This window comes from Oncorhynchus clarkii, chromosome 6 (genome assembly GCF_045791955.1).
Source record: "Oncorhynchus clarkii lewisi isolate Uvic-CL-2024 chromosome 6, UVic_Ocla_1.0, whole genome shotgun sequence".
In the NCBI taxonomy this organism is placed as follows: Eukaryota; Metazoa; Chordata; class Actinopteri; order Salmoniformes; family Salmonidae; genus Oncorhynchus; species Oncorhynchus clarkii.
In genome coordinates, this window is record NC_092152.1 from 31807508 (window position 1) to 31831811 (window position 24304).

Below are 24304 nucleotides of genomic sequence, written 5' to 3' on the forward strand. Positions count from 1 at the left end.
GAAGAGGCGCTGCTGCGCCTTCTTCACGATGCTGTCTGTGTGAGTGGACCAATTCAGTTTGTCTGTGATGTGTATGCCGAGGAACTTAAAACTTGCTACCCTCTCCACTACTGTTCCATCGATGTGGATAGGGGGGTGTTCCCTCTGCTGTTTCCTGAAGTCCACAATCATCTCCTTAGTTTTGTTGACGTTGAGTGTGAGGTTATTTTCCTGACACCACACTCCGAGGGCCCTCACCTCCTCCCTGTAGGCCGTCTCGTCGTTGTTGGTAATCAAGCCTACCACTGTTGTGTCGTCCGCAAACTTGATGATTGAGTTGGAGGCGTGCGTGGCCACGCAGTCGTGGGTGAACAGGGAGTACAGGAGAGGGCTCAGAACGCACCCTTGTGGGGCCCCAGTGTTGAGGATCAGCGGGGACGAGATGTTGTTGCCTACCCTCACCACCTGGGGGCGGCCCGTCAGGAAGTCCAGTACCCAGTTGCACAGGGCGGGGTCGAGACCCAGGGTCTCGAGCTTGATGACGAGCTTGGAGGGTACTATGGTGTTGAATGCCGAGCTGTAGTCGATGAACAGCATTCTCACATAGGTATTCCTCTTGTCCAGATGGGTTAGGGCAGTGTGCAGTGTGGTTGAGATTGCATCGTCTGTGGACCTATTTGGGCGGTAAGCAAATTGGAGTGGGTCTAGGGTGTCAGGTAGGGTGGAGGTGATATGGTCCTTGACTAGTCTCTCAAAGCACTTCATGATGACGGATGTGAGTGCTACGGGGCGGTAGTCGTTTAGCTCAGTTACCTTAGCTTTCTTGGGAACAGGAACAATGGTGGCCCTCTTGAAGCATGTGGGAACAGCAGACTGGTATAGGGATTGATTGAATATGTCCGTAAACACACCGGCCAGCTGGTCTGCGCATGCTCTGAGGGCGCGGCCCTCACTGTGACAGTGATAGCGGAGTGGGCGGGGGAGGTTAGGTGTGTAACAGAGCTCGGTCAGACAGTCTTGCATGACGGAGCACCGTAGCTTGGCTATCCTATCCTCTACAGGAGGATATCACATACTTCCTGCTCCACACAGCATCCTCAGTCACCACTGGTGGTGGATAGATTAAATCAACCAGTTTCCAGGCTGGACCTGCACTACTGTATTCAGTCCTCAAGGGGTCTCATCTGAATGCATATGTCAAGGTTAACAAATACAATAGAGCACCAACATGAGTAGAGGTACTGGTGCTTGATAGGTTAAAATGATCCTTTGGAATTTTGGCAATGAGGCCCTAAACTTCCTCATACTGGACAGACAAAGGTGGCAGCCACGAGTTCATCGGACTCTGTGGAAGTAGATAAAGAGCCTCATTGCCAAAATCCCAAAGTATCCCTCTAAAGGTTAGCCAGGGCTGGGTTCTCTGATAGCGATGGAACATAGGCTTACGAGTGTTTAATTGGATGCATCGTTCCAACAATGGCCGAAGATAACATGTTTCCCAAAACATCACATGGACAGAACCTTCGCTAAGTGTGTCGTTGAAGTATGTGTCAATAATGATAGGATTGAAAGACAGAAAGCTGATCCGAGAGCAGCGCTATTAAAATCTAGCCTTAACATTATAACTATTCCACAATACTGATGGCAGATCAGCTCCAAGCTGGATCAAGCTAACTAGTGGTTTGAGCCGGCCAGTCTGGGCCTCATCTGCCTAGTAACCCCACCAGCGAGGCGACAGAGGGTTGTTACCAATCCGAGTCTCAGCCATGTGTCACTGTTCCTGAGGGTGTCTTGTCATTCCCTCTACTGTCTCCTGGGTCATGTGGTTCACTGATCGTAGGACAGGCCAGTCAGATCACGGAGATGTCAGATGTCTCTCAACATCAACTGATGTTGAGAGACAGAAAGGAGGACCACCAAGGATCACACCATGGCTTTGGCTGCCACTGATAGGCCAGGACCCTCAGCCTGAGGAAATGACTAGCAGGAAATGGAACCAGTGTGACTTTTTTGAATCATTTTCTGCATACCACTACTTCAGCCTATTCCCCCTTTCCTTGAGAGCACAGAGAGTTTGAGGACTCCTCTCCCCTCTACCAAACAGTCAAAGCGGAGTGCTGGGGAGTGGGGACTGCTGCCTTCTATTAAACCAAGGCACATTGTTATGCTCTGACATAAGGCTGGGAAGCAGTTACTGAAAAGAGGTGAATAGAGTCAAAAAGAGGAGCGCGAGACCTTGTAGTTGCCCGGAGGGAACGCCTTTTATTTTCCTTGCAGCTCAGTCACAATCTAACTCCATACATGGTTATGTTCATGCATCACAATTAGGCCTACTACTACAGGTTGTTTTCTGCATAGAAATTATCGGGCAGGCAGCCTATTGTCCGAACAGTAAAACTAATTTGGGATGGAAAAGTTTAAACTTAAGACTAAACCCAGACAGATGTAGAAAATATAAAATGGATCCATTTATTTTTTAAATAAGATCTTCGTGAACTAAGTCACCAAAATAAAAGCAAGACAAGGAGAATTTAAAATGGCTATTTAAAAAAAAAAAAAATTACAATGTTTGAGTCACTCAGATCACATACGGCATGGCATAATGTATTATTGCAGGAAATAGGCTTTAAAACAGCTACATTGCAGCTAACAGGAGTGACAAACACTGATCAGTGATTGCACCATTGGCCACGCCCATAGTCACACCCACCACCTAAGCCCCATTTTGATGCAGAAGAAAACCCTGTTCTAACAACATGGTTACCTCATTCTGTCTACGGCTATCAGTGCCAAAACTGGTTTGTCAATAAGAAGCCTGCAACGCTAATACTGCCCCACCCAGACAATGTTCCACAGGGATCGCTGCAAAACAATACAAACAAGGAAATAGAGACAGTATCAGGCTGGGGGAAAGGTTGGTTTACTGATCAATCTGAATCCTGAGTAAAGGGAAATTGTACACAGACATGGAAATGAGGAGGAAGGGCCATATCCTGTTTGATCCCAATCCCCCCACCCACACTGACAGATCAGGTCAGCATCCTCTCTGCTTTAAAGTCCCAGCATGTCTCTCCCTCTCTACACGTGAGAGCCACTGACAATATAAGAGAAGGGATTTTAAAAAGTACATGGTACAGTACATGGGGTATTGGCAGGAGGTCAACCAAAGCCAAGGTGAACAATGTCAATCCAAATAGATTTCACAATTTTCTTTCAACATACCCTCACTACATAGTGGTTACTTGGGAACCAGACCGGTGCTGATGTTATCAAGCACTCAATTTCATAGCTCACTGCAGGGATCACCAGCAGGATTTGACCAGGAAATCCCAACAACACACCCAGGCTCTATGTGAAGAAGAGAGGGGTAAAGTCAGCCAAGGAAAGAGATCAGAATTAGAAAAGGACCAAATATGATGGAACCACTTAATAACACACAGCATCAAAATTGGAATCTGTTCAATCACTAGGCTATATTCACATCACACGTTGGTACGGATTCAAACTCAAGAGAGAAAAACTTGCCAAAAGTGGCCAATAAAATAGGGCACAGAAACAGAGGAAGGAAAGGAGCAATGACCATGTTTTTCAAACACCTGACATGTCAGAATTTAACCAGGACTGTGTGTGTTCTTTACAAGTTATGAAATATGTTCCATTTGGTAATTTTGTCAATTGAAAGCTATTTGCCCAGAGGATACTAGTGATTTACAAAGTTAAGCAGAGAGAGCTTATTTTATTGACAGATACTAGGCCTCGCGTCCTCAACTGACAGGACGAGCTAAAGGGCTATGACATCAAGGAAAGCAAAGCCCACAACCTATTTGATGATGAAATGCATAATAACTACACCACATGCTATAGCTGTATGGTATTTGTTTGCCATCTGTTTGTCAGTGAGTGCACATTAAGTATCTCTAATTAACTAACTTACCAACAATTAACCACATAGCCACCACACTGGAGTGGAGGCCCCTCTCTTGCCACAGAGTCTGCCATCCATGTTGTCCCAAGGCTTTTCTTTCTGTACCATCACCTCAATGCTCTCCATGTACTTTTGCCACGCAGAACGCATGGAGATACCAAACATGAAATCCCTTTCCTGTAACCAAAGCCACAGTGAACCACTGTAATCCAATTCCATCTACATTCCACCGCTTTTCTTAAATGAGATAAGGTGCTGCTTTTTCACCCCTCTCTGCCCCTGGGTGACCATGTGGCCTGTGCTCTGCTTGTTGTAAAATACCATGCGGGCACAGTGTCTGCAGCGCAGTTCAATGGAATGTTGAATTATTTGACAAAACATGGGACTGGGAGGACAAAGGCCAAGAATAATGTATCCTGCAAAATACAGACAAAGCCAGTGCAAAAAGACGAGACACTGGAACTGATCCACTCATTTCCCTACCTATCTAGGCTTGGACGAGTCAGACATTTCAAACAATGGTCAAATGGCATATCAAATGTCAAGTAAGGACAAGGCAGCATTTGCCATTTCACCTTGATTTTTTAAACTGGAACGTCAGGATCCGTTACAGGATCTTGCCAGGGTCTAGCCTAAACTATAACAATGAAATATGTAAAACGTCTCAAATGAAGGCCTTCGTCTAAGCATGCACTAATCCCATTTCATTCCAAGACATGAGCCCCCACGCCACCAATCCTATAAAGCTACTTAAATCAGGACAGGCTTTAGACAGACCACCTAGGCCCAGGTTAAATGTTACCATCACAGAACAGGATTTAAAGGTGCAAGGTTCTGTTGTGTTACATCCACCAAGACAATGAACCCCATTAAATGAGGTTAAAAAAAAAAAAAGCTGTGGGCAATAGTTGTGATGAAACCATTCTTTTTGACCAGAAGAATACACCACAGAAATCATGCTGAATGGTGTGCTCATCCAACCCATGCATGATCCTGGTCACTTACCAAATAAGTCACATCTACAGTGCATCCAGAAAGTATTCACACCCCTTGATTTTTCCCACACGTGTTAGGTGGGATTTAAATGTATTTGTCATTTTTTTGTCAACGATCTATACATAATACTCTAGGTCAAAGTGAAAAACATTCTAACCCTAACCCTTGATTACAAGTATTCAACATGTTAGAATCATCCTTGGCAGCAATTACAGCTGTGTGTCTTTCAAGGTAAGTCTTTAAGAGCTTTGCACACCTGGATTGGACAATATTTACATTATTTTTTTATTTTTATTATTTACGTCCTGTCAAGTTGGTTGTTGATCATTGCTAGAAAGCCATTTAAGTCTTGCCATAGATTTAAGCAGATTTATTTCAAAACAATAACTAGGCCACCCAGGAACTTTCAACGTCATCTTGGTAAGCAACTCCAGTGTATATTTGGCCTTGTGTTTTAGGTTATTGCCCTGCTGAAAGGTGAATGGCTCCCAGTGTTTGTTGGAAAGCAGACAACCAGGTTTGGCCTGTGCTTAGCTCTATTCCGTTTTAACTCCCCTGGGGATGATAAGCATACCCATAACATGATGCAGCCACCACCATGCTTATAAATATGAAGAGCAGTACTCAGAGATGTGTTGTGTTGGATGTTCCCCAAACATTACACTTTGTATTCAGGGCATAGTTGATTTCTTTGCCACATTATTTGCAGTTTTACTTATTGCAAACAGGAATATTTGTATTCTGTACAGGCTTCCTTTTCACTCTCATTTAGGTTAGTATTGTGGAGTAACTACAATGTTGTTGATCCATCCTAAGTTTCTCTCCAATCACAGCCTTTATGCTATGTAACCATTTTAAAAACACCATTGGCCTCATGGTGAAATCCTTGAGCTGTTTCCTTCCTCTTTGGCAACCGAGTTAGGAAGGACACCTGTATCTTTGTAGTGACTGGGTGTATTGCTACACCACCCAAAGTGTAATTAATAACTTCACCATGCTCAAAAGGCTATTCAATGTCTGCCCTTCTTTGCGAGGTATTCAAAAACCTCCCTGGTCTTTGTGGTTGAATCTGTGTTTGAAATTCACTGATAAACTGAGGGACCTTAAAGATAATTGCATGTGTGGGGTACAGAAATTAGGCTGTGGTTCAAAACTCCATTCTACTTATTCTGACTAAAGAAAAATGTATTCTTAACATATTTAGGGGTTGAATACTTAACATTGCAGCTTTTCATTTTTAATTGTAAAAACCTAAAAACCATAATTCCACTTTTACATTATGGGGTATTGTGTGAAGACCAGTGACAAAACATCCATTTTAAATTCAGGCAGTAAAAACAAAATGTGGAAAAAGTCAGGGAGTGTGAATACTTTAGGAAGACACTGTAGTTAGACACATCACATGCTATCTTGGCGTCACCCTCAAGTTCAACAAATCTCAGAGCAGGTTTGGCAGCACACAGAAGAGGGCAAAGGAAATGCAGGGGACAAAAAGACCATTATGCTGCGTTTAGATGAGGGATGCAAAAAAATCATACCAGTCGGTATAGCGGGATAAGAAAGCAATAAAGAGGGTGACGGTAAAAGCAAGCCAGCACAACTGTATGCATTGCTATGGTGATTTCAGTAAACAAACAGTGCAAATCAACATCCAGTAGAAAACATCGTTATGGCAGATGGCAAAAGTTGAAATATTTGAACTGGCGGCAAGTCCCTTCTACCGTGCCGGCTGACGGCATTCACCGCCAGCCTCGAAGGCATTTACCACGTGGGCTCATGAAAACAATGACATCTGGTTCGCCGTCTATCTAAAACCATCTAAAAACGCAGCATTAAACTTGGCGTCCCACAAAAGAGGATACTATTGGCAAGACGCCAACACCTTTCCATGATGTGTCATGTTTACAGCACCAAGGTCCAAGTGCCTAAACAAACAAAGAGACGGTCTTCATCCTATTTTAAGCACTTATGTAAAACTCCTTCTGGCTATGCTGTTAATCACTGGATGGGATACATTTATCATGCACCTGTGTGAGGGAGTTATAAAAACGGTTTGTCATAGTGCATCATGACTGAATCATTAATGGTGTTGGGTGTGATAATCCCATCTTTGAATCTTTAGTAACATTGTGTACAAAATCTCTGAAAGTCAAATCTAAACAAACTATGTCTTTAAAAATCATATTTGTACTTTAAATCCATGATTAAACCACCTTTTGTCTGTTATGCTTTTTTTTTTTTTTTTTTACAAGTTGCCTAGTCTGTTTATTTGAACAAGTGGTATTTCTGTATATAAAACATGCCCGTTTGGTTTAAAAAACATCTGAATATAATAAATCTGTGTTAGTCTACAAATAAACAACCAGCAAGAACTGTGCATGATGATTTGACACCTCCACAGGGCAGAAAGAAATTGGCTGAATAAACCACCAAAAGTAATGTGTAGGGCTGTAGGCTTAATTAGTTGCTTATGTGTACTCCCAATCGTTATCAAAATCCTATTTAAAGTTTAATCATTTAATTTTCCTGTAGAGTTGTTGTCTCAGGAGGAAGGCATAACCTCGTCACCTTGGTGATGTGGACTCAGATGCACCTTGCACAGAGAACCTGACACTAACTTAATGTAGAACATGTTAACAGAGGTTTGCATTCTAAGTTACCAATAGACAGAATTGCTACCTGAAAATGTGTGCTCTTGTTGTGTTCTCATGAATTTCTTAAGGACCTTCATCTTGGAATCCATTCATACAAATGCGGATGGAGAAGAGGGGTGTTAGTGGGGTCGGCGACATTGAGTCCTCTCTCCACGAATCTCAAACCACCCCCACGCCCCTACCAAATCTCTCAGAGGGCCCTTCGTTGTCACGTGTTGCTGATTGAACTCACAGGGTGGTGACTTCCAGAGAGTGGCAAGGGGATCAATAAACCAATCAACTTCGGGACACATCGTTACTTGAATGGTGCAATTAATGTTCCACTTTTAATTAAAATGTCATACTTGTTTTATTATTTAACAAATGCATGTGACATTATTAGGCACGCCTCTCCATTCTTTTGTATCAAATTGCTTAAACTCCAACCACATCGCAGTGCATGTCGGGATAGCACTTAGCTCTGAAGCCTACAGCCTTGATGGCTTGGCGGAAGAGGCTATCGGAGGGTCTAATTATAACCCTCGATAATGTTCACTCACTCAGCTTTGGGACACTTGTGCATTATGGTGGAGGCGCACATGAATGCGCAAATGGAAGGGCAAGGGAGTGATTTGGGATTCAGTACCCCTCTCCCTGCTGCATCCTCTGTAGCTTAACACTTCCTTGCATCTCACACTTAATTTCCCTCTGCATTCTGACCCACTTCCTCTCCCAGCAGAGCTATAGGAGGCAGGGGAGAGACTTCTAAGGATACGACGGTGTGATCCGAGGGGCCAGCCAGCCCGAGGTTGATGTGTCCTGACATCCAGACCAAACATGACCGTGGTGTTAACATGCGACCCTCAGGTCCAACTGGCAGCTAGCAATGGCCAGTCCTGCACCCACGACTCACACTCAATCTCTCCAAAGGAAGGGAACTCCCAAGCTACTTACAAACAAAACTATTTGAATAAAAGTGTGTTGAGGGGGATGAAGGCTAATAATTTATAGGCAAGTCACTTTGTTCTGAAAACCAAAATCCAGTAAAAATCTAAATGGCCTGTTAAAAGGTCAAAATGCTACTTAACAGACTGAAAAGTGTAAATGCTGATAAAAGCTATGGCTGTTCAACACATCTAGCCAAGTCACACAAGTAGGTTGGCATTATACATGGCCATTCATGGTGACCCATCACCGCGCGCCCGCTGCTGCTAGAAGGTAAGCAATAGAGGAATGTTTATGGGGATACAAAAATACAGATAAATCAGATACAAAATCATAACGTCTTTATGGTCTCAATAAAATATATCTTCATCCACTTAATTTGACCCAATCGATCGTTGAAACATAGCGGTGTCGGTAGCGCAGCTATGCTTTGCCTTGACCCCCCCGTCCCTTTAGCAGAGTATTATTCAGCTGCAAGTAACGTTATACTGGCTAGTACATTATTCCTTCTCCCTTGGTCTTCCTGACTACACCAAACAAATTAGAATTACAGAATATTATTTTTCCAGACATAACATAAGACAAGTCACATCTCAAGAAAGCTCCGTCAGAATTAAACGTAACGTTATTAGCCTATTCCTCGAACTATTTAAAATAAAGTGGTACAATCATTGCAACTATGTTCTTAAAAAATGAACGACACTTCTGCGGGAACAATGCGCTTCCGTCAGGGAATTATTGTATCGGTGGACAAAATACTTTGATTTGATTGATTGTACTCAAAATTGTTACAAACACACCCAAATTACATTGCGTGTTGAACGCTGAATTAAGCTCTCTGAATCAAGACTTTCCAGTTACCTAAATATTCTCTAATTTCGTTGAGTTTGACGCTAAATTACATGACCGTCTTCATCCTCTTCTTTTTAGTGGAACCGCAGGTTAGTTTGGTTCATCAGATACGATGACGTTGTCGTGGCTAATATACCCCACCCCAACTGGCTGCTGGACTGGCCATTCATTCCGCATGGAGGCTATCATAAATATTAGAGAAACAAGGTAGCTAACTAGCAGACATCACCTAACTTAGCTAGGTAGCAAACTCATTGACGTTGAAAACGTGGCGATCCTAATTCAGCTAGCCAATGTTAATTGTACTAGCTAGCTAACGTTAGCTTTCTTAACTGAACCCAAGCAATTGCCTCGCTAACGTCACTTAACTAAAGCGTAGACGGCACAGTTGAATACAATCAACCAAGCAGGAATGTCGCTAACTGTGCATACAATATTAGTCAACATAAAGCAACAAGACGTACCTTCCAGATCAAAGTAAAAAAAAATATCCCTGACTGTTGAATTATCTTAAATAGGACTCCCGACGTTTATCCAGCTGAAGCCGCTGACAACTCGCCTAGTGCTCTCTTTTCCCCTGTCACTGCTGCACCGGATACACCGCCCGCCCCCTATCCCCGCCTCAGTTATGGCTTGCCCAGGCATTTTTGGACAAGAGCACCCAGTGGTGTCATAATACCCATAAAACCTAGCGGTCAAACTGGAAATAGGGCCAATCGTTTTTCCCTTAGAGAATTTTAGGAACACCTAACATAAGGTCTGTGCTTCGTGTAAGCTTACCCTGGCATGACGTTTTTGATAACAATATAAAATCTCTCTCGGACAAGGTGACTTTTATCAATATATTCTGCTCTTTTTATTCTCAGATTTGACAATTAATATCGAAGTAGACCTTATGCAAACTCCTGCACGTCATCTCTAGCCGACACCTTTGCTAAATGGTAGTGTCAATTTAAAACTTGCACAAGCCAGTTAAATAATTGTCCATGTAAAGAAATGTAACAACATTCATTATTACATTTAGTTATTAGATAGTTGATCCATAGACTCTTACATTTGCCTCAATTCACCAGTCTCGTCCAGATCATAATGACAAATGTAGTTCTTTATGGTAGCCACATTATCAGCAAATTAGCAGTTCATTTTTGGAGGGTAAATACAGGCAAATAAATTGAAGTCACTTTGTCCTAGAGAGATACACAGTTATCAAAACGTCACTCCAGTGTAAGCCTCCAGGAAACACGGCCCTTATTTTAAGTGTTAATAAATTCCCATATGGGAAAAATGTATGATGTAAAAACAATTGGAACTATTTCCTTGTTTGACTGCTATGTTTTATGGGTATTATGACTCATACTGTGGTACTCTATAGGTGAGCAACAGCCAAAGCCACCAATCATTGTTAGAGCTGGGTCTTGTATAATTAAGCAGTAAGGCGGGAGGGGGTGTGGTATATGGCCAATATACCACGGCTAAGGGCTGTTCTTATACTCAACGCGGAGTGCCTGGATACAGCCCTTAGCCGTGGTATATTGGCCATATATCACAAACCCCCGAGGTGCCTTATTGCTATTATAAACTGTTTACCGACGTAATTAGAGCAGTAAAAATAAATTGTCATACCCGTGGTATACAGTCTGATATACCACGGCTCTCAGCCAATCAGCATTCACGGCTCGAACCACCCAGTTTACAATACATACATACAGCATACTGTATATTGTTTCAGTGTGATAAATGTTAACGCCTGCAAAAATCAGAAACTTGTGGAGCAAAAACCATTGACATAATCCCCCCTCTATCTTTTCTTTTAATGGCAGACGTTAAACAATTTGAAGGCATGGGAGTGGTTGGTGAACTGCAGCTATGCAAATGTCATCCAGACACATGGTGTGGTGTGTTACTATAACTGCTACCTCTGCAGCTGTTGACAAAATATTATTTCAGGTATTTTAGCTATTAGATTTAATAGATCATGAATTGAAGATCGAAATTGGGGAGAAAAAGAGTTGTCAATTATTTATTTATTTAAATAATGGACCTCATGACTTTTTTTCTAATTGCCACAAGATGGCATCATTTTACAAAGCCACATTTAGCAGAATAAGCCACATTCTACAAGTATTACAAATAGCAGCTTTATCCTATCAGCACACCAAATGTTTACCCGAGCCACATTGTTTAGGGCCACTAGATGAAGGTAGATCTGTGGGTATTTGGATACATTGCATAACAAGTAAAAACAACATGTAAACAAATTATTTATATACAGTACCAGTTAAAAGTTTGGACACACCTGCTCATTCAAGGATTTTTCTTTCTTTTACTAATTTCTACATTGAAGAATAATAGTGAATACATCAAAACTATGAAATAACACACATGGAAAGTGTAAAACAAATCAATGTTTTACATTTGAGATTCTTCAAAGTAGCCACCCTTTGCTTTGATGACAGCTTTGCACAATCTTGGCATTCTCTCAACCAGTTTCATGAAGTAGACATCTGGAATGTATTTCAAGTAACAGGTGTGCCTTGTTAAAAGTTAACTTGTGGAATTTCTTTCCTTAATGCATTTGAGCCAATCAGTTGTGTTGTGACAAGGTAGGGGTGGTATACAGAAGATAGGCCTATTTGGTAAAATAGCAAGAACAGCTCAAATAAGCAAAGAGAAACAACAGTCCATCATTACTTTAAGACATGAAGATCAGTCAATAGGGAACATTTCTATAACTTTTAAAGTTTCTTCAAATGCAGTCGCAAAAGCCATCAAGTGCTATGATGAAACTGCCTCATGAGGACCGCCACAGAAAAGGAAGACCCTCTGCTGCAGAGGATAAGTTCATTAGAGTTACCAGCCTCAGAAATTGCAGCCCAAATAAATGCTTCAGAGTACAAGTAACAGACATCTCTACATCAACTGTTCAGAAGAGACAGCGTGAAATCAGGCCATCTTAAGATGCCAGACAGCCACAGACAGAGACGGCTGCCTCGCTTCTAGGGCGCCAGGGTAGCCTAGTGGTTAGAGCTTTGGACCTGTAACCGGAAGGTTGCAAGTTCAAACCCACAAGGTACAAATCTGTCGTTCTGCCCCTGAACAGGCAGTTAACCCACTGTTCCTAGGCCGTCATTGAAAATAAGAATTTGTTCTTAACTGACTTAACTGACTTGCCTGGTTAAAGGTTAAAGGTTAAATAAAATAAAAAAATAGTCCTTAGCAAACTTTGCAGAATTTTGTTTTTTTATGTATTATTTCTTACATTGTTAGCCCACATACAGCCGGGAAGAACTATTGGATATCAGAGAGACATCAACTTACCAGCACTATGACCAGGAATACGACTTTCCCGAAGCGGATCCTTTGTCGAACCACCCAGGGCATTTGAACTGATTCCAGAGACTGACCCAAAACATCGCCGCCGGACAAGAGGCAAACGGATTGGTCTTCTGGTCAGACTTCAGAGGTGCGCACAACACCCACCACTTCTGAGTATATTACTTGCTAATGTCCAGTCTCTAGATAAAAAAGGTAGACAAAATTAGGGCAAGGGTTGCTTTCCAGAGAGACATCAGGGATCGTAACATACTCTGTTTCACAGAAACATGGCTCTCGTGATATGCTGTCAGAGCCGGTACAGCCACCTGGATTCTTTGTGCGTCGCACCGGCAGGAATAAGCATCTCTCCGGGAAGAAGAAGGGCGGGGGTGTATGTTTCATGATGTAGTTGTAACAACATACAGGAACTCAAGTCCTTTTGTTCACCTGACCTAGAATTCCTCACAATCAAATGCTGACCCTATTATCTACCAAGGGAATTTTCCTTGGTTATTGTCAGAGCCGTGTATATCCCCCCTCAAGCAGATACCCTGATGTTCCTCAAGGAACTTCACTGAACTTTATGCAAACTGGAAACCATACATCCCGAGGCTGCATTTATTGTAGCTGGGGATTTTAACAAAGCAAATTTGAGAACTAGGCTACCTAAATTCTATCAGCATATTGACTGTAGTACTCACGCTGGTAAAACACTGGATCACTGCTACTCTAAATTTTGCGATGCATACAAGGCCCTCCTTTCTGCAAATCTGACCACGACTCCATTTTGTTCCTCCCTTCCTATAGGCAGAAACTCTAACAGGATGTACCCGTTTCAAGGGATATTCAACTCTGGTCTGACCAACCGGAATCCACACCAAGATGTTTTGACGTATACGCTGATTTGGTGAGTGAGTTTATAAGGAAGTGTTTTGGAGCTGCTGTACCTACTATGACTAATAGTTAGCCTAACCAGAAACCGTGGATAGATGGCGGCATTCACACAAAAATGAAAGCGCGACCCATCACATTTACTCATGGAAAGGTGAATGGGAATATGACTGAATACAAACAGTGTAGTTATTCCCTCCGCAAAGCAATCAAACAAGTGAAATGTCAGTATAGAGACAATGTGGAGTCACAATTCAACAGCTGAGACACAAGACAAATGTGGCTGGATCTACAGACAATCACGTACTCCAAAAGGAAAACCAGCCACGTCACGCACACCGACGTCTTGCTTCCAGACAAACTTTCTTCGCCCGCTTTGAGGATAATACAGTGCCACCGACGCGGCCCACTAAAAGGGACTCTCCTTCTCCGTGGCCGACACGAGTAAGACATTTATTTTTACCCCTTTTCTCCACAATTTCGTGGTATCCAATTGTTAGTAATTACTATCTTGTGTCATTGCTACAACTCCCGTATGGGCTCGGGAGAGACGAAGGTCGAAAGCCATGCGTCCTCCGAAACACAACCCAAACAAGCCGCACTGCATCTTACCCGGAAGCCAGCCGCACCAATGTGTCGGATGAAACACCGTGCACCTGGCAACCTTGGTTAGCGTGATCTCCCGTTCCCGTCCACAGATCTCCCGTTCGCGGCCGGCTGCGACAGAGCCTGGGCGCGAACCCAGAGTCTCTGGTGGCACAGCTAGCGCTGCGATGCAGTGCCCTAGACCACTGCGCCACCCGGGAGGGCGAGTAAGACATTTAAACATGTTAACCCTCGCAAGGCTGCCAGTGCAGACGGCGTCCCTAGCCGTGTCCTCAGAGCATGTACAGACCAGCTGGCTGGTGTGTTTACGAACATATTCAATCAATCCCTATCCCAGTCTGCTGTCCACACATGCTTGAAGATGGCCACCAATGTTCCTATACCTAAGAAGGCAAAGGTAACTGAACTAAATTACTATCGCCCCGTAACACTCACTTCTGTCATCATGAAGAGCTTTGAGAGACTAGTCAAGGATCATATCACCTTACCGGTCACCCTAGACCCACGTCAATTTGCTTACCGCCCCAATAGGTCCACAGACAATGCATTCGCCATCACTCTGCCCTATAACATCTGGACAAGAGTAATACCCATGTAAGAATGCTGTTCATTGACTACAGCTCAGCATTCAACACCATAGTACCCTCCATACTCATCATTAAGCTTGAGACCCTGGGTCTTGACCCCGCCCTGTGCAACTGGGTCCTGGACTTTGACGGGCCGCCCCCAGGTGGTGAAGGTAGGAAACAAGATCTCCACCCCGCGGATCCTCAACACTGGGGCCCCACAAGGGTGCGTTCTGAGCCCTCTCCTGTACTCCCTGTTCACCCACGACTGCGTGGCCACGCACGCCTCCAACTCAATCATCAAGTTTGCGGACGACACTACAATGGTAGGCTTGATTACCAACAACGACGAGACGGCCTACAGGGAGGAGGTGAGGGCCCTCGGAGTGTGGTGTCAGGAAAATAATCTCACACTCAACATCAACAAAACTAAGGAGATGATTGTGGACTTCAGGAAACAGCAGAGGGAGCACCCCCCTATCCACATCGATGGGACAGTAGTGGAGAGGGTAGTAAGTTTTAAGTTCCTCGACGTACACATCACAGACAAACTGAATTGGTCCACCCACACAGACAGCATCGTGAAGAAGGCGCAGCAGCGCCTCTTCAACCTCAGGAGGCTGAAGAAATTTGGCTTGTCACCAAAAACACTCACAAACTTCTACAGATGCACAATCGAGAGCATCCTGTCAGGCTGTATCACCGCCTGGTACGGCAACTGCTCCGCCCACAACCGTAAGGCTCTCCAGAGGGTAGTGAGGTCTGCACAACGCATCACCGGGGACAAACTACCTGCCCTCCAGGACACCTACACCACCCGATGTCACAGGAAGGCCATAAAGATCATCAAGGACAACAACCACCCGAGCCACTGCCTGTTCACCCCGCTATCATCCAGAAGGCGCGGTCAGTACAGGTGCATCAAAGCAGGGACCGAGAGACTGAAAAACAGCTTCTATCTCAAGGCCATCAGACTGTTAAACAGCCAACACTAACATTGAGTGGCTGCTGCCAACACACTGACTCAACCCTAGCCACTTTAATAATGGGAATTGATGTAAATTGATGTAAAATATATCACTAGCCACTTTAAACAGTGCTACTTAATATAATGTTTACATACCCTACATTATTCATCTCATATGTATATGTATATACTGTACTCTCATCTACTGCATCTTTATGTAATACATGTATCACTAGCCACTTTAAACTATGCCACTTTGTTTACATACCCTACATTACTCATCTCATATGTATATACTGTACTCGATACCATCTACTGCATCTTGCCTATGCCGTTCTGTACCATCACTCATTCATATACCTTTATGTACATATTCTTTATCCCTTTACACTTGTGTGTATAAGGTAGTAGTTTTGGAATTGTTAGGTTAGATTACTCGTTGGTTATTACTGCATTGTCGGAACTAGAAGCACAAGCATTTCGCTACACTCACATTAACATCTGCTAACCATGTGTATGTGACAAATAAATTTGATTTGATTTTGAAATTCACCCACTTATTGTGGGAAGCTTGTGGAAGGCTACCTGAAACGTTTGACCCAAGTTAAACAATTTAAAAAGGCAATGCTATCAAGTACTTACTGAGTGTATGTAAACTTCTGACCCACAGGGAATGTGATGAAAGCAATAAAAGCTGAAATAATAATAATAGGATTAAATGTCAGGAATTATGAAAAACTGAGTTTAAATGTATTTGGCTATAGTGTATGTAAACTTCCAACTTCAACTGTATATGGGAACTCCTTCAAGACGGTTGGAAAAGCATTCCTCATGAAGCTGGTTGAGAGAATGCGAAGCTGTGTGCAAAGATGTCAAGGCAAAGGGTGGCTACTTTAAAATATATTTTGATTTGTGCAACTATTTTTTGGTTAGTACATGATTCCATGTGTTATTTCATAACTTTGATGTTTCCACTTTTATTCTACAATGTAGAAAATATGTTTTTTTTTAAACCCTTGAATGAGTAGGTGTGTCCAAACTTTTGAAAGGTACTGTATATATTGGACTTATGGATCAGAAAAGCCTGTGGTTACCAAATGCTTTCAGCATAGAAATCCTTCAAATATATATTGGTGTAAAGTAATTTTACTTAAGTAATTTTTTGGGATATCTGTACTTGACTATTTATACACTGCTCAAAAAAATAAAGGGAACACTTAAACAACACAATGTAACTCCAAGTCAATCACACATCTGTGAAATCAAACTGTCCACTTAGGAAGCAACACTGATTGACAATACATTTCACATGCTGTTGTGCAAATGGAATAGACAACAGGTGGAAATTATAGGCAATTAGCAAGACAACCCCAATAAAAGAGTGGTTCTGCAGGTGGGGACCACAGACCACTTCTTAGTTCCTATGCTTCCTGGCTGATGTTTTGGTCACTTTTGAATGCTGGCGGTGCTTTCACTCTAGTGGTAGCATGAGACGGAGTCTACAACCCACACAAGTGGCTCAGGTAGTGCAGCTCATCCAGGATGGCACATCAATGCGAGCTGTGGCAAGAAGGTTTGCTGTGTCTGTCAGCGTAGTGTCCAGAGCATGGAGGCACTACCAGGAGACAGGCCAGTACATCAGGAGACGTGGAGGTGGCCAACAACCCATTAGCAGGACCGCTAACTCCGCCGTTTTGCAAGGAGGAGCAGGAGGAGCACTGCCAGAGCCCTGCAAAATGACCACCAGCAGGCCACAAATGTGCATGTGTCAGCTCAAATGGTCAGAAACAGACTCCATGAGGGTGGTATGAGGGCCCGACGTCCACAGGCGGGGGTTGTGCTTACAGCCCAACACCGTGCAGGACGTTTGGCATTTGCCAGAGAACACCAAGATTGGCAAATTCGCCACTGGCGCCCTGTGCTCTTCACAGATGAAAGCAGGTTCACACTGAGCACGTGACAGAGGAGACACCGTGGAGAACGTTCTGCTGCCTGCAACATCCTCCAGCATGACCGGTTTGGCAGTGGGTCAGTCATGGTGTGGGGTGGCATTTCTTTGGGGGGAACGCACAGCCCTCCATGTGCTCGCCAGAGGTAGCCTGACTGCCATTAGGTACCGAGATGAGATCCTCAGACGCCTTGTGAGACCATATGCTGGTGCGGTTGGCCCTGGGTTCCTCCTAATGCAAGACAATGCTAGACCTCATGTGGCTGGAGTGTGTCAGCAGTTCCTGCAAGAGTAAGGCATTGATGCTATGGACTGGCCCGCCCGTTCCCCAGACCTGAATCCATTTGAGCACATCTGGGACATCATGTCTCGCTCCATCCACCAACGCCACGTTGCACCACAGGAGTTAGCGGATACTTTAGTCCAGGTCTGGGAGGAGATCCCTCAGGAGACCATCCGCCACCTCATCAGGAGCATGCCCAGACGTTGTAGGGAGGTCATACAGGCACGTGGAGGCCACACACACTACTGAGCCTCATTTTGACTTGTTTCAAGGACATTACATCAAAGTTGGATCAGCCTGTAGTGTGGTTTTCCACTTTAATTTTGGAGTGTGACTCCAAATCCAGACCTCCATGGGTTGATAAATTTGATTTCCATTGATAATTTTTTTGTGATTTTGTTGTCAGCACATTCAACTATGTAAAGAAAAAAAGTATTTAATAAGAATATTTCATTCATTCAGATCTAGGATGTGTTATTTTAGTGTTCCCTTTATTTTTTTGAGCAGTGTATTTTTGGCATCTTTTTACTTAACTATATTCCTTAAGAAAATAATGTACTTTTTACTCCATACATTTTCCCTGACATCCAAAAGTACATATTACATTTAATGCTTAGCAGGACAGGAAAATGGCCCAATTCACACACTTATCAAGAGAACATCCCTGGTCATCCCTACTGCCTCTGATCTGGCGGACTCACTAAACACAAATGCTTTGTTTGTAAATTGTCAGTGTTTGTGTGCTCCTGCTTATCCGTAAATTAAAATAACAAGAAAATTGTGCCATCTGGTTTGCATAATATAAGGAATGTGAAATGATTTGTACTTTTATTTTTGATACGGAAGTATATTTAAAACCAAATACTTTCAGTAGTATTTTACTGGCTGACTTTCACATTTACTTGAGCCATTTTCTATTAAAAATGTATCTTTACTTTTACTCAAGTATGACAATTGGGTACTTTTTCCACCACTGTACATTTCTCATTCATCCCCATGGTGCCATTTTATCTTTATTCATCCCCACTTACAGTAGGCTGTCACATAATGCACATTTCAGATGATTCCTACCTTTTCTCACAGATGGTTTCCTCTCCAGTGCCTTCTCTGGGGACTTCTTGGGGAAGTCAAAAGCCGCCAACATTTGAGCCACCTTCACAGACTGGGCTTGCTCCGAAACCCAATCAGGCTTTGCTTCCAATGGCTTTGTCAAATCTGGATGCTTCAGCTTTTCTTGTAGTAGAATGTTCTCCTTTATGAGTTCAGAAACAGGCCTCGATTTAGGAGTATCCTGGTGTTTGTCACACTCTGAGGCAGTTTCGTCGTTGTCCTGGGTAGACTTTTCATCATAATGTACTGCAGTGGTGCGCTCTGTGACTTGCTGTGACAGAGGCTCTGTTTTTAAAGTCTCATTTTGAGACTGAAGCTTCTCATCCATACTCCCTTGGCTTTCTTCTGATAGAGCCATCCCAGTTCCTACCGAGGCCAGGGTAGCCTCTATCACTACAACTGGGATGTCTGTAATTTGACGAGGGTCCTTATTGGTCTTAGCCTCCTCCATAGAATCATCATGCAAGGCCTCTGAGGTGCATAGGCTAGGTGTTGTTTTCCCAGCAGTGATATTTTCTGTTTGTGATGGAATCTCAGTGACAGGGATAGTGCTGGGGGATTCATCCACATCACTCCTCGAGGAGGGCCTGCCCTCAACATGTGGACTCTGTGAGCTCTCTGGTGACTGCGTTTCAGCTGGGGGGGTATTTTCCATAGTCTTCTCCTCGTTTTGGTGCGAGGCAACTGTTGTTGCTGAATCCTGCTCTGAATCTTTACAGTCAGCTTCATCCATTGGTGAGGATGTCCTCGCTTCTCGCTCAGTGACAGATTCAGTCTCAAGAAGTGAAGCTGGTAGACAGATTATATCTGTGGAGTCCTGAGCAGTTTTCGCTGCCTGCTCACTCTTTGTCAGACTTTGTGGATGATCCTCCTCCTGGCAGGGCTTGGTGTTAACTTCTGCTCCAGGGGGTCTCTCTGTTGCACATACAGAGGATGATGACGACATGGTTTCTTCCTCAACATCGCACTGTAATTCAGGGATATTTTTATCTGATGGAGCCGTCTTTGCAACATCAGCGGAAGATTTTGGTGTTGTTTTCATTACGACATGTTTTGGTTTTGTTTCCTTCACTGCTGATATTGGTGTTGATATCGCCCCTGTCTCAACACCCTGTGGAGGAGGCTTTGTCTCAGATGTTTTCAGCTGGTCATGGTCGTCAGACTGGTCCCTTGACACGGAGACCACCTTTCTAACTTTGGTGAGATCTGGAGATGCCTCATTTTTGTTTCTTTTCAGTAGCTTCTCCAAAATAGAGCTTGGCCCTACTGTAGGCACCATGGACAGGTCTTCTTTGTCCCCTTGATTGGGAGGGTCAACTGTAGGGGATCCTGCCCTGTCCAGCTCACTTTGTTTGTGATTATCATTCAGGCCAGACTTGATGTCACATCTTGCTGCCTCTGACGCTTTATTCTCTTTCTCAATGTCACCCTTGTTTTCATTGTCATGTGGCTTTACCTTTCCCACTGTTGGATGGTCATGGTTCAAGGTCCCACCCACAACTGACAGACACTTTTTCCCTTTGGTCTTTTTCAATGATGATTGATGTTTAGTCTTACAGGGACCCTTCAATTCTCTCAAACCACCTACAGCTCCATCAGTGCACTCGGTGTCTTCATCCTCAACGGCCTCGGAGGTTCCATTTTTCATTTCCTGGTCTTTCTGAACAGGCAACTTCTTTCTTCCTCCCTCTTGTTCGACGTCATCAGTAGTTCCCGTATTAGTCCCACCCATGCCAACTTCTACAGAACCCTCCTTCTTGTATTCCATGGTGGCCTCACCCATTGAAACAGTGGCATCAGTTATCTGCCCAGTAACTTCCCCTAAAGCAGAGCAGAGGTTTTCTTCCAGGTTTTTCTGATGTGGAGCTGTTCTCTCATCTCGACGGTTCATCTTGGCAGTTTTACCCTCCTTCTTCTCCTTATCCCTCTCGTTTTGGGTGGATTGTCTGGGTATTCTGGCCTTCACCTCACTCTGTGTGTGACTCTCTGGGCTCTGGCTATTGTCCGGATCCTGTGGAGTCAGTAGAGCAGTCCTGCCTCCCTCCTCTCCTCCAGCCCCTTCCTCTCTCACCTCCCCCTCCATGGAAGGACTCACCCTTTTCTGAGTGCTAAGGTTTTTCTCTGCCGAAGGTGTTGTTGGCTCGCTGCCTGGGCCTTCATCCAGATTCTCAGCGGCTGCTTTCCCTGGATCCTCCCCGGCATTACCGGCCTCCTCACGGGGGGTTCCTCCCTCCATGGCAACGCCCGCGCCCCCACTTGCATCCTCCAGGTCAATGCAGGGCCCCCTCTCCTCCGCTTCTCCACCGCTGGCCTGTTCATCCTCCACCTTATCTTGATTCTGCCCCATGCTAGTCTGTGGAGAAAAACAAGCCATTATCATCCTCACTCTTAAGTAGCAGTCTACAACTGGCTTTGGCATGCCAGTCCACCAGCGTTTACCTAACTGTAGACACTGTGCCCTGCTCTCCCACAACCACTCTCTCCATCTCTTTATTTCACAGCAGAGTGTATGAATAAATACATGTCCCACTGAGAACAGGCAGAGGTGGAAACATCAGCTGGAAACATGAGGTAGAGACAGGAAAATGAGCAGTGTAATTAGATATCAGGCACAACGCCAGCCAATTTACTGTGAAATAGCTCAAATCTGACCATGTGTAGACACAGTGTAGACATTATATACCACTATGACATTATGGGAGCTAAAGGAGAGCAGAAAGTCACACTAAAAAGAAGTAATTTACATGGTCTGCTCTGGCTAAGCATCTTATGACCACAGACTGTTCATGTCCTTGCAATGTTAACCCGTATTGGGTCAACTTAAGAAAAATACATTGGAGTCACAAGATTTAACTGAAACCTCCCTCATTTTCCCTCTGAGGGTGATCATGTCAGTAGTCAGCACGTAGGACCTTACATCATAATTTGACAATCCTGGCTATGTAAATGTGGAGGTAGGATATTAGTGAATGAAACTGCAGCCTAACAAAGCGATTAGATTATCCTGAAATAATATATAATATTAGGGTGAACAGAATGCAGGATATAGGCCTTTGATTCCAGGCTCTTAGATGGTCAGAGGGAAACCTGATTTGACTGCAGATGAAGCACAGGCACATAAAGCCATTCAATATCTAAAGCCACAATGAAAATAATCTCTCTCTCTTTGGGAGTTTATGAAGTTTTTGATAAAGTTGCTGGATACTATTTTCTGCCTTTTCTGAACAAAATGTCTTTCCCAAGATTGGATTAAGTTATTTTTGTTTGATTGTGGCAATTCAACCAATCACCGGATATTTGCTCTCGCTAACAGTAGTTTACCTATTCTATAAATCCAATACTGTATTTCACATATTTTAAAGCAGGATTTTCATACAATAACCTACTGCTTATACATTTTGCTTTTCTCTTTGTTATTCCAGTATTCCATCCATTGCTCTTTAGCAGGCTGTTGTAGGGGTATTATCAATCTTAAAAAGTATATCTGGTGTTTGTTTCTTGTGTGTTTAGCTAATGTTTTTAGTTGTTTGCACATGACTACGTCCCAATAGCTACCATTGCTACCCTAGAGTATGTCAGTTTGTCCGCCATGCTACAGAGCTAATTCTCTGAACTTCTCTAACACTGAACTGCAGGGGTAAGCAGAGAAAATAATGAAGCACAATGGACAGAGCTCTAGAACAAGAGTCTGTTTCCTGTCAATGCCCCCTTTCTCTTTTCCCTGTCTATCACTGCTGTGGCTGCTGCTTCCTTATCATATGACTGCTGAACATTTACCAGACAGACAGAGACATGACTGGGTGAGAACATCTTATCTAACATTCACTCGCTGTGTAGAAATACAAACGTTGTAAAAACATTGAATTCTCTGTGCGTGTATGCATGCAATTTGAAATGAAAATGACAGAACAATATATCAAAATGTTGAAATACATGTTTACATTACATGGTATATACATTATATATATATATATATATATATATATATATATATCTCACTCAGCTCTAAGTCCAGTGTTAGAGTATTGTAGCTGAAATGAAGATAAGAAGTGTAGCCTACCATCAGAGAGAGAGAGGAGAGAGAGAAGGTTCCAGACTTGTTTCTACAGCATTGGCACTGTACATCAAACTCACTATGGAGTCACAGCTAAACTGAACTCCTGTAGACTTTATAAAATAATTCCTGTGTGAAAAAAAACTTTCCTTACATCACACTACAGTCATGTGAACACTGATTACTACAAAGGCTCACCCTAAAAACACCCTCAGCTCAGACCCCTGAGAGTCCTGCAGGCCCCATCAGCACCATGAGGAGGACCCCTGCCTCAAGGCAGCCCATCGCTGGCTACAACTACCCCATTGTCCTGCACCCTTCAGCCGTAACGCCCAAGGCAGATCACTTGATCGCCTTGTGTTCTGCTGCTCCAATACACCCTGAGTAGAGGGAAGTCAAACCAACAACAAGCCAGGAAGCACATGCAAAAAAAGTTATTCTAGTCTTACAGTAGCATCCTTAATAAAGGCAGTTTACAGTAGGCTACCCATTCCCAGCACTCTGGTAAGCTGACTGGTGCAACCTGGACTCAGGGGTAGCATAGTACAGTTAAATCCATGACACTCTAATTAGTATGATATGTTACGTTTCGTATGGTATGTATTCATTTGTGTATGTCCATCATCCATTTCGTATGATGTTACAAATTGCAATCTGTACAATATGCACACAAAAAAATCAAAACATGTGTTACGAATTCCAATTTGTTGTGGCTAACGTTAGCTAGGTGGCTAATGTTAGCTAGGCTAGGGGTTAGGAGTTAGGTTCAAGGGTTAAGGTTAGGGTTAGCTAACATTCTAAGTAGTTGCAAAATAGCAAGTAGTTGCTAAAGTTGTCCGTGATTAGATTTGAACATGCAACCTTTGGGTTTCTAGACATTCACGATATACACCCATCCATCAACCCCAACCAATGACCCTACTTTCATTTTTCCCTTAAGTAACCTGTCTCATGTAACCATACCAAATGTAACATATCATACTAATGAGTGTCCCGGATTTACATTTACTATGCTACGTATAGTCTATGAGACCAGACTGACTGGAGAGGCAGCCAGGGTTAGGCCTGGCTCCTTACAGTCACTACAGTGAGGTGTTGAATGTAGTTTTGATCTGTCATGTGTGTGTTTGTGTAAGAGCGAGACGGACACTCACCGGTTAGTTGTCTCCCAGCCGATTGCTCTCCCAGGACTGACAGAGCACTCTTTGTTGGTTGGTTATGTTGAGTCCTCCCT

The 24304-nt window shown here is 43.5% G+C and overlaps 1 protein-coding gene across 2 annotated transcripts in view; it reads right to left on the bottom strand.

Annotated features, from left to right (window-relative positions):
* Positions 1-24304, bottom strand: part of LOC139410977 (coronin-1C-A) — a 68073-nt gene extending 43769 nt beyond the window's left edge. The window contains exons 1-2 of one of the 2 annotated variants that reach the window (XM_071156718.1): positions 24225-24304; positions 18978-21369 (exon numbers count right to left, since the gene is read on the bottom strand). In XM_071156718.1, the coding sequence (XP_071012819.1) occupies positions 18978-21363 (2386 nt within the window). In that variant the 5' untranslated portion in view covers positions 21364-21369; positions 24225-24304. Of the gene's footprint in view, positions 1-9794; positions 9961-18977; positions 21370-24224 lie in introns of those variants that run through there. The other variant, XM_071156719.1, reaches the window with a different exon arrangement.